This window comes from Grammomys surdaster, unplaced genomic scaffold (assembly GCF_004785775.1).
Source record: "Grammomys surdaster isolate TR1022 unplaced genomic scaffold, NIH_TR_1.0 133, whole genome shotgun sequence".
Classification (NCBI taxonomy): domain Eukaryota; kingdom Metazoa; phylum Chordata; class Mammalia; order Rodentia; family Muridae; genus Grammomys; species Grammomys surdaster.
Genome location: NW_021604591.1, coordinates 3,470,974 through 3,486,173, shown reverse-complemented (window position 1 = coordinate 3,486,173; position 15,200 = coordinate 3,470,974). Strand labels below are relative to the sequence as shown.

At 48.9% G+C, this 15,200-nt stretch overlaps 1 protein-coding gene across 2 annotated transcripts in view; it reads right to left on the bottom strand.

Annotated features, from left to right (window-relative positions):
- Positions 1-15,200, bottom strand: part of Tet3 (tet methylcytosine dioxygenase 3) — a 93,206-nt gene that overhangs the window by 63,708 nt on the left and 14,298 nt on the right. For both annotated transcript variants that reach the window (XM_028762277.1, XM_028762278.1), the window contains one exon: positions 14,321-14,377. In XM_028762277.1, the coding sequence (XP_028618110.1) occupies positions 14,321-14,377 (57 nt within the window). The remainder of the gene's footprint in view (positions 1-14,320; positions 14,378-15,200) is intronic.

Sequence of the window (15,200 nt, the reverse complement as noted above, 5' to 3'; positions counted from 1 at the left end):
CAAGCAGTGTCCTTTGGTTAACTCATCCCCAGACAACTTGCTTCTCAGACTCCCAAGGGCATAGCAGTTGCCAACAACGGGACTCATATGTATGACATGGGAAGGATGATTCAACCTGAACTACCTCTGAGAAGCCCTAAGTCTATAGTCCAATAGTGAGCACAGACGAGGGAAAGGCCCAGCTGGCTGAGCTTGGTAAATATGGCTCTCATAGGCTGGCTCATGGGACAGTAGGCTTTACCAGTCAGAGATCCAGGCCTCTCCCCCTCCTGCCCCCTCTCTCTGTGTATGTGTGTGGACCCCCAACCCACTCATCTTCCCGCCCTTCCATATCAGCTCTTTAAATGGGGAGGCAAGGGTAACACCAAGCTTCATTCTATAGATAAGCCATATTCTCGGCGTTCCAGCACCACAGTGCCTCCATCGGAATGCTTTCTGCTGAGAGGATGCATTTGGATCAACTCCACAGGTTCACGGAGGTCCATCTGTTAGTTTCAGCTCTGCACCTTGAGGAGGCCGTTCCTCCAGGGCTGGCAGGGATACAGCAATGACTGCCAGGGGAAGCCCCTCTGTCTGTTCCGGGACGCCTGGCTCTCAGTATGTTGCCCACTCAGATGGGCAAATGAAGATGGATCAAGTGGCTCAAAACAGTACTCCTACCTCCTTCCCCAAACCCCAACATTCCTGGGTATACTCCTGCTTCAACTGTTCCCAAGGATTTACAACAGAAGAGCAAGGAGCCAGCAAAGCCCTTCTAACTGCTGCCCTGCTGAGAGGTCAGCAACAAGACGAGGCCGTCCCAAACACAAGAAACAGCCCTGTGGAGGGACAGATGAGACATCCTCACCCCTGCTGCACAACCATGGACACTCCCCACATATCTAAGCCTGAGGACTGTATGTAGCCCTTTAGAGATGAGGGGTCCCTTGCTCGTATGTCACAGGAATGCTAGGTAAGGAAGATATCCTCATCATTGTCTTAGCCCCAGTGGGCAGCAGAGACCAGGGCTTGAAGATTTGATCTGGAGGGCTAGGCAAGGGCGTGAGACAGAGTGGCATGCCGGTCCACCATATCAAGAAATTGTGCCCTTCCAGACTGGCAAGATTACTCAGTTGGGTAAGAGCACTTGCTGCCAAGTCTGATGATCTGATTTCAATCCCCAGGACCCAAGTCACAGAGGAAAAGAACCAACCTGTCAGGTTGTCCTCTGACCTCCTCCACTAACTAGTCCACATGCTCACATAAAACATTAAAAAGGAAAAACAGATGCCTTTCATTCCACAATTCCCAATGGAAGCTTGAAATACAATGGCCATGGGAAAGTCTAGCATGCTAACAGGCAGAAAACTTGGCCTCAGAACCATCTAGGGAGACAGACTCAACCAGAACAGTAGGAAGCAAGAGCTGGGCACACAGCTGTGAAGCACACCTCATCAGTAGCCTCCCAAGCTACGCTTCCTGCCCTGATGGATCCTGAGGAGAGGAAAGATTCATTGTTCTGTGATACCTTCATGAATGTGGGAACGGAGAGCACAGGTCTCACCAAATTAGTACTCACCGGGGTAAGCGACAAGAAGGTTACTGGTCATTATGGGCAATTATGAGATATAGACTCCTCCCTAAAGCCTCCTGTGGGAAAATGGCCCAGGACCCCCTCTTTTTCCTGCAGAGACAGGGAGGGTGCTCCATCTGTTACCCAGATCCCAGCCTCCAGGCTTGGGGCCAGAGCTGCCTCAGGCTCCATTCCTGGCCTTGGCCCAGGCAACACACTTTGAAGATGTGAAGCTCACTGTCTCTCTCTCACCAATTTGATCCCACAAGCATTTATTAAAAGCATTTACTGCATGCTAGGCTTTGTGCCAGGTGCTGGGGAACTGAAACGGATGGGTACCCTACCACAAGGAAGCTAGATCCAACTAGTGTTGCCACAGAGGGACAGAGACAGGACGCACCGTGGACAGCTGATAAAAACCAGGCATCTCCAACGTGTCTTCAGCAATGGGCTAAAAAGCACAGCAGCTGGGACTGGGCTGGAGAGACGACTCGGCAGAGAGGAGTGTTTGCTGTACAGTATGAGGCCTGTGTTTAACTCCCCTGCACCCACACAGGGAAGCTAGGTGTGGCCATGTGCCTCTCACCCCTGCTGTGGGGGTGCAGAGGCAGGAGGGACTGGCTGGGGCTTGCTGCCTATCATCCTGCCCTGTGTCAAGGTAATGAGAGCATTAGAGCAGGGTGGCTGATGGCCTCCTCTGGCCTCTAAACACATACACACACATCACACACACCTCACACACGCACCACACACACAGACGACACACACAGACACACACAGTATGCATGTATACCATGCTCACACAGAGCAACAAGAGGCCAGCCAATAATGGCTAAGGGTATAGATCAGGACCTCTGGAAGAGGTAATTAAAATGATGGAACAAACAGAAACAGAAAAATGAGAAAACGTCAGAGTCCCTAGAATGGTGAAGAGTGTGTGAAGCACTTCACAGAACTATGAACTGCTGGACAGACTACAGACACTCATTCTAGAGAGAAGGGGGTCTGAGTTTAATCCTTGCTTCACACCCTTTTTAAATAAGCCAGAAACTGGCTAGAGGGGATCAAGGAAGGCTCTAGTATATGCTCAGGACGTACAGGACCCTAGGTTCAATCCCTACCACTGACTCACAAAACCTATGTGTTTGTAAAAATGTGTGCCAGAAATGAATATCGGTAACATGAATTACGTGGAACAATAGAAATTAAGAGCACATACTGTATGCAGTGTGCAATACTGAGAACAAACGCAAGATGACTTGTATTTTAAAGCATTTGAGTTCTTTTTTAATAGAAAAAGATCATTTGGGTCTGGCAGTGGAGGTGCACTCTGGGGGAAATGGGAGACAGAGGCCGGCAGATCTGAGTTCGAGGCCAGCCTGGTCTACAGAGTGAGTTCTAGGACAGCTAGGGCTACACAGAGAAATCCTGTCTCGAAAAACAAATCATTGATTCTCTTTTATGTTTTCTGCTCTAATTATGTGTACGAGGTGTTTGCACACAGGTGCACATGTGCCACAGCGCCTACCCAGGAAGTAGAGAACAACTTTCAGGAGTTAGCCGTTTCCACCCCAAGCTCCAAGGATCAAAACTTAGGCCATCAGGCTCCAGCAGCAAGAGCTTTTGCCTACCCAGCCATTCTGCTGGCTCTTGGGATACCCTTTGTGAGAATAACCTAGTAATATCTCCTAAAATGTTATTTTAGGTTGAATGTGATGGTGCACACTTTAACCCTAGCATTTGAGAGGCAGAAGCAGGTGGCTCTCTGAACTTGAGGCCAGCCTGGTCTACAGAATGAGTTCCTGGCCAACCTGTATTGCACAGGGAGATCCTCTCTCAAAAAAATAAAACAAGAGCCATTTTATGATTGTTAATCTACATAGGTGGACAAATAATATACATATAAAAATATATTTGTTAACATATAAATTTAAAATCATGTCATCATTAATAAATAGCCATTCAAAAATTGGAACTGTGAACACCCACCAATGGGAAATAAGTTAAATTAAATAAATTTGTACTATTAAAAACTCCATGTCCATTTTTGTTGTTGCTTTGTAGAGCCTCTTACTGTGCAGGCGAGCCTGGCCTTAATTCTTCCTCCTTGCCTCAGCCTCCTAAGAGCTAGGATTACAGGTGTGGGTTGCCATGGCTACTTTCTGCAGAAAAGGCTAAGGTAGACACATTGACATAGGAAAGTGTCCTTAGCACATTTAGTAAGTAGATAGGTATGGCACAGGGGAAAAGTAATGAACTATGAAGAGAGAAGTGTTTAGTTGTTACACAGAATGGAAAGGCCTGAGTTTCCAGTTATATAGTGTTATATTATTCGATGTCTTTAAATAGATATGTACTATTTTAAAGGTTTAGAAATATCCAGGCATAGTGGCATATACCTGTAATCCCAGCACTCAGGAAGCACAAGTAGACAGATCTCTGTGAGGTCAAGGGCAGCCTGCTCTGCATACTGAGTTCTAAGACATTCAGGACTACATAAAGAAACCCTGGCTTCCCCCTCAGCCCTGTCAATGGTAATTTTTTTTTAAAGTTCAAAAATGGGGCTGGGGTGATTGCTCAGTAGTTGAGTATTTGTTGCTCTTGAAGAACTGGATGCAGGTCCCAGTATCCACACAGAGCCACACAACCACCTAGAGCTCTAGTTCCAGAGGATTCAACGCCTGCCTTCCTCTGACCAGGTGATACATGTGGCACACGTCCATACATTTAGGCAAAATACTCATGTACTTAAAACAAATTTAAACAAAAAAGAAACGCAGAAGCTGGGCGGTGGTGGCACACACCTTTAATCTCAGCACTTGGGAGGCAGAGGCAGGCGGATTTCTGAGTTCGAGGCCAGCCTGGTCTACAGAGTGAGTTCCAGGACAGCCTGGGCTATAAAGAGAAATGCAGAGCATGAAAAAGTTACAGTGCAGAGGAAATGTAGTGCAGTTAACTGCATGTACATTATGGGAATACTCTGAAAATGGATCACTGACAGAAAATACATGGTAAATGTTTTACACCAACAGGCATAGGACAAAGAAAAGCCAGAAAGCTAACACCCTTGCTATCTCTCAAGATACCAAGCCATACGGTTCCATGGCATCTTTTCAAATCCTAAAGGAATGGAATTATTTCAGCTGTATTACTTAAAATTGTACCAATGCATAAAAACTTCCCAACCCACTGTATGAAGTTACTGTTATCCTACCAACAGCTAACAATGCAAACACAAAAGCTACCAGTTTATCTCACAATGTAAGCAAATCAGACTCGGTAAACAGAACGTAAGTCATCTGACTGTTAAAAAAAAAAAAAACACTTCTAATGGGGAAAAAAATACATGACATCATTTCTCTCATGACATAAAGAATCACATAACCCTCAGAACTCAATCATCCATGACATCTTGCCTGAAATCAAAACACTAGTCATTCACATTGAAGTGGAAAGGGAACAATATCACTAAAGAGAAAGATGTGCTCAAGCCAGTGAGTACCTATCAAATGCGTGCAACACAGGACACACGCTCCAGCTCCCGCTCCATCCATCATGAAGGAAACACCAGCCCCTGGCTCAGCCTCCTGGACTCATTTAACCAGACTACCTGACCTGCTCCAGACTCTCCACTAGAACAGACAGAACTATGATCTGTTCGCTCATGGGCTCACCTTGTACACTCATGACCTGGTGACTAGTTGTCATCCAGGGTGAAGAGTTAACAGCACAAGACAGCTCCATTTTCAACCACACCACACTGGGACATGGGTCAGAGAAGAATGTCTGAATACATGATGCTAGCTAAATGCTGCACTGTGAGGTCACCACCAATTCCCTCCCCTGCCATCTTCCAGCTTTTCAAATGAATCGTTTATTATTGGTATAACCTTAAATAGAATACAGGGCCAAAAAGAACAAAGGCGTTTATTTTAACTCAAAATTGGAGATTGGCACCACCTTAAACCCCCAGGAGGAAAGGAGCTAGAGGAGCTAAGATAGTCACACAGGGCAGGAACTACAAGGTCCCCTTCCCTGTGCCCTTTCACAGTGACACCTACCTATGCCAGAGTAGGTGTTTAAAGGTATTCCTGGCAGAGGCCACGTTAAAAGGCTTCTAGGCCCAAAGCCAGCACATATTGCTACACCATGGCACACCCAGACTTTGCCCAAGTGCCATAGATACTCTTGAGCACTTCCAACAGGTCAAGAGTCATTTCCAGAGCTAGATATTGACTACACAGGTGCATTTGTGAGAAACTAACACACTGTGTATAACATAGTTTCCTTCCTGTATATGCATTAGACTTCAGTTAAAAGCTTAAAAATTAAAATGTGATGCCTGCCTGTAGCTCTGGCACTCTGGAGGCAGAAACAGGGAATTCACAGACAAGCTGGCTGCTGAGGAGCCAGACCAGCAAGCTCTAGGTTCCAGTGAGGGCTCCAACTCCGAACGTAGAGACAGACTGAAGACAAGCGAAGTAAACCCTCATCTCCTGTATTCATGTGTACGCATATGTACCTGCACAAATGAGAACACGCACACACACTAAGAAATAAAAAGATTTAAAAATTAAGCCTAAGATGAGGAAACTCCATTTCTATGACCTCAGAGCATCCCTTCTGAACATCACGACTTTAATCGTCAAGCTCAGAGGTCAGTCTCATGGGACCATCTGATCTTAACTGTCCCAGACGTTCATCATTTGGGTGCAGCCCAGAGCTTTGGGCCACAGCCTCAGCCTCAGCTGCACTTCTAACCGCCTAGAGTGCTTCAGGCAGCCCTGGGACCTGCTCCATTCCACACAGAGGCTATCATGGTCCCTACAGCCTAGACACTGACATTCCCCTTTTTGAAAGCTGCTCAGATAATTCTAACTAGCAGGGGCTGAGAGCTGCTAAACAAGTTAGACCAGAGGGACTGGCTGCTACAGACTCTCAAGACAAGCTAAAGCAAGGCCCTGACTGGTGTGGTGGAAGCTGGGGCGGGAGAGAATAGTGATGGCGTGTTCTGGCGCTCACCCATCTCCTCTCCGTATCCCACTTCCTCAGACTCATTCAGAGAACTAGTGGAGAGCAAAGGCATCATTCTAATATGATCTCTCTCTCTCTCTCATATATATACACACACACACACATATATATATATGTGTGTGTGTATATACATATATACACACTATATATGTGTGTGTATGTATATATATACACACACTATATATGGAACCCACAAGTTTTTCTAAATAACTTTTGGGCCCGTAAAGTTGGACACAGAACTCTGGGTTCTGGCTCCTAGCCAATGAGTTCAGACTGGTCTCCTTGCCAGGAAGACCCAAGACACACGCTGCTGCAACCACACAACCCCACAGCTAAGCCCTAACTACTACCCAGGGGCCCAATGATGTCTCTGGGAGCCCACAGCTGGAAAACAGGAAACCAGTGAAAAACAACAGAAGGAAGGCCACAGGGCATAGGAAAGCAGAAAGTTCAACCATGGGAGAAGACAAGGAATGAGGCCAGTGAGGAGGGGGCCCCATATGGCTTGCCTACAGAGACCTTTCAGCAGGGTTATCTGGGACACTGTGCCACCCTCATCTTCTGTCACCTTGGTCTAAAATAGGAACCTATACCCATAAGTTTGGCTCAACACATGCTTATTTTGGCCAGGCAGCCCCATGGTACTCTCCCTAGAGGATTCTGACCTAAGAAATCCTGGCACATACGTCACAAAGCATGCTCAGACTAGGAAGAGAGCTATGCTTAAAGCATGTAGTGGGAACAAGGGCATACTGAGGCCCTAAAGAATGTCCTAGTATTGAGGGGAAAAAAATAGGATAGAGAGATGCAGAGAAAACCAGGTGGACAGCTCTTGGGCATGTTGACTGAAGAAACCACACCTACGCTGAACAAGCGGACTGACTGATTAGAGCACTTCAGAGATCACTGAGTCGGAAATGCTGCAGGACCAGAGCTAATAATTTATCTTGAGCTCTCCTAGCCCCTGAATAGCCATCTACTTGAGCACCTATGTAGCTGAATATCCTGTGAGTGGTAGGCAAATTATTTTGGAATATACAGCTTCTGTCAACCCCCAAACCCAAGAATGTAACCAGATAGCATCCGAGACCTACAGCAGAGATTTCCCCACTTCACTACAGTCTGCCTGCTGTTCTCGCCAATTCAAGGTGTTTTGATTTATGGTTTTGTTTGGTTTCTTAAAAAAAAATAAACCACTACCAACAAAAATGTATAGAACAGTTACAACACTGGACCACAGAATTTAGAATAATCTAATCCTGTGCTCCTGGGCCACAGTCATTCACATTTGGCACCAGAAAACACTATGGCTCAGACCAGTGTTGCATTTTATTTTATATTGACAGGAATATCTCCAACTCCACCAAAAAATCTAGTTTCCTAAAGCTTGGGGAACAGAACAACAACAACTCACATTTTCACGATCTAGTCTCCATTTCTCTCCTGGACCAGGGAGGTCAGAAGGAACCCTCTGTACCCCAGCTCAACCTGAGCAAGCCAGAAGAGACAGTGGTCTGAGGGGCATTTCCAAGGGAAAGCATAGCTGAGGAGTTAGTTTGCAGATTCAGACCAGGATGTCCACTCACAACTCTTCTCAAGGCCTCTGCCTGTATCTGACAGGTGTCTTGGGCCTCCCTGCTTATCCCCATCAGTACAGCAGCCAGCAGAGTCTTAGATGGAACCTCTCTGAGGTACAGGAAGGTAGATGACAGGCAACTGTCCCTTTAGTTAATTGTCTGCTTAGCAGGACTGGGAACAAAGCTTGCAGGCCAGAAAAATGATCTGGAACTTTCTAGGCAAGTATTCTACCTTTTCTTTTTGAGAGACAACAGTGGGTGCTGCAGAGGGGAGAGAGAAGCAGAAGCCAGTCAGCAGGGCAGAGCTGGGGAATTCTCTCATAGGGATGAGCTGCAAACCTTTCAATGCCTTTGTTTCCATGCAGAGCCCATCAGGTCAGGATTACTCATAAGGATGCATGGGGGCGGGGCTCAGAAATCCAATTACTTAAGCACCAAGGGCACAAGAGTTCCTGGCCAGACATACAACCAGGATTTACTTAGACCCTAATCCTCCTACACTTGGCATGTTGGCCCCTTAAGTAATATTTCTGCAGCAGACGGTTTAGGCCCTTTCTCTAGGCAGCCAAGACAAAAATATTTCACGTTTTTACATTCATGTTTAACAATGCAAACAAAAAAGCTGAAGAGCCTCAGCTGGAGAAAAGTAGGGGCCAAGATACTTCAATTAAAGTCACCCAGATGACAGGATTGTCCACTCTAACAGAAATCATAATGTGGGGACAGCCCCTCAGAGGAAAGGGCTACACCTCTAGGTTAGTAAGGATCATCACATGAAGGCCTGAAGTTAAAGGTTTTGTGGTAGAACATTTGCCTAGCAAGTCTCATGTTCAATCCTTGGCTCCACAAGGAATAAGTTAAACATTTTTAAAATCCTAAGTGAAAGAACAGCCTGGTGGAACAGGGCTATAACCCTAGCTATTCAGGACACTAAGATCCCGAATCCGAGGCCTGCTGGACCACACAATGCAGTCAAAAGCCTGGGCAAAAAGAGGGCTGAGGACATTACAGAAGTAGACTGTTCTCTGGCATGTGTGTGAGGTCCTGAGTTCAGTTTCTGAGCACATACACACACACCTGTCAGGGGCTCATGGGGTTCAGAGTACACCATCAGATTTCTGAGTACGAAGGAGGGATCCTTATCTACAGAAGCTTAGGTACAGGTAAACCTTTTGGCTGCTCCAAGAGACTCTCTGTAACAAACAGCAGGGTGAGGAAGAGTCGGGAAGCAGTGTCCAGAAAGGGGATGGAGGCTCACAAACCAAGAGCCTTATGGAGGGCCAGAGGCAAGTTCCAAAGAAGTGATGTGCACAGTCTAACCCAGTCCAGCATCACATACACAGAGAAGCTGTCAGTTACAGGACATCCAAGAGCAAGAGCGTGGAAACTGTCCTGCAGGCTCAGGAGGCTTTGAATGGTACCCAACACCAGAGGCAAACTGTACAAGATGCTAACCGAGTGTACAAAGTGGGACTGCATCTTGGAACTTTAAAAAAAAAAAAAAAGGAGAGGGGAGTAGAAAACCGATCTGGTCGGTTTCTAGATTTAGTTTGAGAAAAACTAACTTTGGAAGGCAAGCCCTCTGCTATAGAGGAAACCATGGCAATGGACTCTAAAGTGATTCTCTATAGTTAATGGCAGAGCCCATGAGTAAAGAACTCAGCTGCTCGTGCTCCCTCTCAGCCAGTGATGCAGTAACCGTCTGTAAGACCCAAACTTTTTTAAAAAGATAGTACAGACTAGCTTCAAACTAGCTATATTGTCAAAGATAACCTTGAACTCCTGGTCTACTTCAAGTGTTGAGAGATTATAGGCATACACCACTATATCTAGTTAAATGTTTACCAGGTGACTTTTTTTTTTCTTTTTGGCCGTATTGGAGATTGAGTCCATGGCAAATGTTCTTCAACTAAGTTACATCCCCCAGCCCCAGAACCCAAGCTTTTCCAGACAGGGTCTACTTTGCAGCCCTGGCTTCCTGCACTAGGCTGGCCTTTACTCCAGAGATCCACCTGTGTGTGCTTCCTGTGTGCCGGGATTAAAGGTGGGCACCACCACAGCCAGGAGACCACATTGATAAACTGATGTTCAAGTTCCCATGAACGGCACAGTATTATATCCAGCCTCCTCAGGATCTCAAACCAACACTTCCTTTCCAACACCAGGCATCCTCTCCACCTTATCCATTTCAGAACACAAGACCCTAACCCATTACCAGATCCTGGACATACTGAGCTTTGAAATAATAAGGCTGGAATGTTGATTCTTGAAAGTCCCCTGAGGTTCAAAAAGTAAGCCAGGCGCAAAGGAGTGAAGAGAGGTTCTGTCTGTGGTGTGTGGAGTTCATATGCCCCAAACACAGTGGAGACCAAAGCTGCTGACTGCAGAACACACACTGGCAATGCTGGGTTTCCCACTTGTAACTGAAGTAATTTAATTTCGTCCACACCTTAGTGTCTAATGGCTTTGTAAGATTAATAGTAACTTTTGTTTTCCTATGTTGTACTTAGTATGGGAGATGTGAACGCTCAGGGACAGAGACAAAGAATGGGAGGTAGAGTGGGTGAGAATGGGGACAGATTCCAAGCCACAGGTTCTACTCAGGAAAGCCACTCCTGTTCTGTCTGCTCAGACCTCCTAAATTGGCTCAAGAGTAAGCCACCTCCCCCTCAGAAGCCACTTAGAGGCGGGAACAGGGGGTCCTGCTGACAGCCAGATGTCTGGGTGCGGGAGGAAATGAGGCCAAAGCCCAAGAGACCAGGGATGGAATAGAGGACTTAAGAGTATTGGGAGACCCAAAAGTGGAGCCAAAACAAAGCCTCTGCCATACTCCCAGCCCAGACCCCCCAGCCAGCCAAACCACTTGCCACAGCCTCCAGGGTATGGGAGGAACTTGGCAAAACCACAAAACCCATTTCTAGCAGAAATGTCCATCTGCAGCTAGAAGCAGATGAGCACCCAATGTGCCTCTCCTCCTCACTCCTCAGTGGCCCAGCAAGAGGGTCAGAGAGCCATCGGTGGTGGTCCCAGAATGCAGCCCCAGGTCCCTGCACTGTGATGGACAGAAGGCTCCTATTTCAGCTTATGATATTTTGTCACAGTCCCTCCTCTTCTCCGACATTCATTCACAAATGACTGGGGTCACCAAAGCAGTAAAGCTGAGCTCTGTGACTAGCCCCAGCTCCTACCAAGCATGGGAAAAGCCCTCTCCATTCTCCAACTCAAATCTGCCATCCTCTGAACTGGTTTCTTTTTTGTTCTAGCCTGATAGGCCTTCCTGTCTTCAGCTTTACTGCAGAGAGAAGGGGCTCCTTGACTCTTGTAAAGAGCAGAAGGACAGACAGAAAGAAGCAACCAGGAGTGATCAAGAGTCAAAAGGAGCAGATTCTCAACGGAACATTTTTGGGGTGGTCAAAAAGAGAGATAGAAGGCAAAGATCCTGGGCCCAGTACCAAAATAGTTTCTAGACATCCTTAGCCAGTGGAGTGAATGCTCCCATGAGGCAGAGTGTGGGAGCCCAAAAGCAGGGCAGTCTGGTGCTCTTGCACTGGGCACTCACTGTATTCTGTCCAGGAGGCTGAGGGGAAGGAGGCGGCAAGAGGGTATTATGCTATGGCATATTCCCTGGGATATATCATGAGTAAACGACATGAAGCACAATATACAGCAAACCGACAACTTGCATTCATCAAGCTAAGCTTTGTGGCTGTGCCAGGACTGTGTACACCCACGCATCAGAGTATTCCTGGCAGCACTTAGCACACAAGGAGACATGCATTATTTCTTCTGACTGTTGGACACTATTCACCCTTGGGGCTTACCCCTCCCATCCCCATCCTGTGGGAACCTGTGCACACATATGTACACGTACACACACACACACACACACACACACACACACACTCATCCTGACCACAGGAGGAGCTCTTTTACCATGACCTGATAATAGAGTGGGCAAAGCTGTTGTCCCAACAGGGGACCTGAGAAATCCAACGTGCAGAGAAGACAGAGCCAGAAACAGGGGCTCAGACCTGAGTACTGTGGCATCAAGGCTGAGAGGAAGTATGGTTCTTAGGCAGGCAACTCAATCTAAGCAGATCCATGCTGGGGACAAAAGGAATGAAGCTCCTGAGAACAAGGTAGGGGAGGACCTACAGAGGGCTTTCTCTGGATTTTCCTAACCCTGGGGTCAGAGTATTGGCTACACCCCAGGGTAGCACAACAGGTGGCAGAAATAGAGAACATGCCAGTGGAGTGGAAAGAAGCAGGTCTGCCATGGAGAGCCATCACCACAGAGCAGGCAAGCAGGGTGCTTGAGAGAGTAAGCAGACAAGGAAGTAGGTACAGAAGGAGGGAACTTCCCCCTCTCCCTGAGCCCATGTGTCCGCATCCTTTTGTCTGGCTTTCAAAGTTAGGGGACAGAAGATTCTCCCTCATAATCTTAACATCCCCAGTGCCCACAGTCCTGGAACAGCATACCGGGTGACTACAACTCCCCCAGCCAGCAGTGGGTGGCCAAAGGAAGCGGAGGTAGGAAACTGGATTCTGGCTCCCAAGAGCGTAAGTGAGCCAATGTAAGCTCATGGTTCTCCAGCGTGCACGCACAAACAGTATCACCAATGGTTCTACTTGCCTGGGGTCCCCCACAATTCCTTCCCAGATGACTACCAACAACTCCCAGACTCACCAAGGCATGCCAACTCCCCCAGAGAGCCGTCACTGGGCTCTTCCTTCCTAAGAAGCTGTTTCAAAAGCAAAAATACATATCCCTTTTCAAGTTTTTGCTTGGGAAGAGGCCAGGGAATAACCCTGGCCTTCATATCCACCTTGTGAGTTAGCCCGGGAACCCCCAACACACAGGAGGAAGCAGAACCCCACCCTGTCAGTGTCACCACACAGTGAGGTGGCAGAGTGCCATTTCCAGCACCTCCTCAGAGCTTCCCACAGCTTTCCCAGGAAGCAGGAGGTAGATTTGCAGAAAGACTAGGAGCGTGCAGGGACACTCACAGCTCGCCCACCTGCTACCTAAGCAACTACGCTCAGGGCTTCCTCTATGCAAGGAGCGCCCACGGGGCCTGGCCTGCCCACCTGTCCCCACAGTCACTCCCAACCTCTGCTCTTTAGAGGCAGCCACCGTGTTTTCTTCTGTCCCAGTCCCCCTATCTCCTGGGGCCAGAGGATACTGCTGAGTAATTCCAAACTTAGAGTGAGCCCCTGGCCCTGTAAACTGGGGCAAACTAGAAGGGAATCTACTGATCTGGTCCTGGCTAACCTAGGAGGATTAGTCATAGCTTCTTAGTGATCAGATTCTCCTCCTCCTCCAACTATTCATTCTCCCCTCCCAAATGACCTACACCACCCTCTGAAAACCCACCTGGACCGGCTCAAAGCCCCTTTCTCAGCTTCCCTCACATCAGGGAACACTGCCTTCCCAGTCTCCCAGACACCAAGTGGCACAGAATAACAGCAGACACCCGCTGGCTTCCCAGCCATGATGTTGCATCAGCCCCCACCCTACCCAAAATATCCTCACCCCCACCACCTCCTCTCCTCTCTCCAGCCATCTCCATGGTGACAGCAGCATGACTAATGACACCCTATCAGCTTCAGACTCAGGAGTGCAATTCTCCCTCCCCCTTACTGTCTTTCACCCCCCACTTCCCCGCGACAACGCACCCCGGGGATTTCTGCAGATTGGATGCAAACCAACAGTGCCAGGGCCATTCTCCAGAGATTTCCAGAGGCAGGGGTGGGAAGTGGGTTACACGTCTTTAAAACACACACACACACACACACACACACACACACACACACACACACACACGGAGCGCACACATATACATACAGTTCAACAAACCAAACCCCAACTGCACCCAAACCATCCAGCTGAGAAAGCAAAACGAATCCAAACAAAACCCACACAGGCCTGAGAATTCATTGGCCGCCCACACTCCCGCCGCCCCTCCCCCTCAGCTGCTGCTACACACACACACACACACACACACACACACACACACACACACACACACAGTGGGAGATTAAGGGATCACCAGAGGAGACCCTTTATTTTTATCCAATCCAGTCAAACACTTCACCCCCACCGCGCGCGCCCACGTACACACACACACACACACAAACACACAAGCACGCAGGGTACCTTGACAGTCGCCCCTTGTGCCCAGGGCCCCGTTCCTTCACGAGCATTTATTTCCACCTGGAAAAGAAGCCAAAGACACTGGTGAGACAGGCTGGCAGCAGGCAAGGCGCAAAGCAGTCCTGCACAGGCCCCAGCGCACTGGAGGGGAAGGGGCCGGGAGAAGAAAGGCTGCCGGGACCGGCTTCCTGCTCCAGCTGCCTCCCCAGCGCTGATGGGCCCCTGCGCCTTCCAGTGTTTTGTTTTCCTGCTTCGATTCTCGGGCCTCTGGAGATCCCAGGGCCCCGTTCCCGGCCTGCACGCGGCCTCCCCTCCCCTCCAGGCCCAGCGCTCTACCTCGGCCGGCCTCCAGTACTGCATCGGCCGCCGCCGGGCCTCCCATTATCCCCGCCGAGGGAGCGCACCGAGGGAGGCACTGCAGAGGCGGCGGCCAGCTGCCGGCTGCTCCCGCCCCGCCAGGCTGGTGTGCAAGGGGGCGGCGCGCGCGCCAGCCAATCCCGCGCCCGGCCCTCCCCGCCAAGGACCTGCCCAGCAGCCAGGCAGGGGCCTTGGTGAAGGGAGCCATCGCCACAAGGGCTGCCTTCCCAGGCAGGCCGGGGATCCCGGGGCACCCCTACCCCCCGGCAATATACACAAGGCGTCCCTGCACTTCCAGCGGGTGCAACTGGAGTATGGCGGAGCTGGGGCGGGTAGGGGGCAGTATGTGGACCATACCGGCCACTCATAACCGGAGGAGAGCTGGAGCTCTGGTCCTCCCAAGGAGAATCCAGGGCAGCAGAAGCCTCACATCCCCCAACCCCGCCCCCGCTTTGCAGACTGCAGATGAGTGGAGTAACTTACCGAAGGTGACACCGCTAGAACACAGCATAGCCCAAACTCCAAG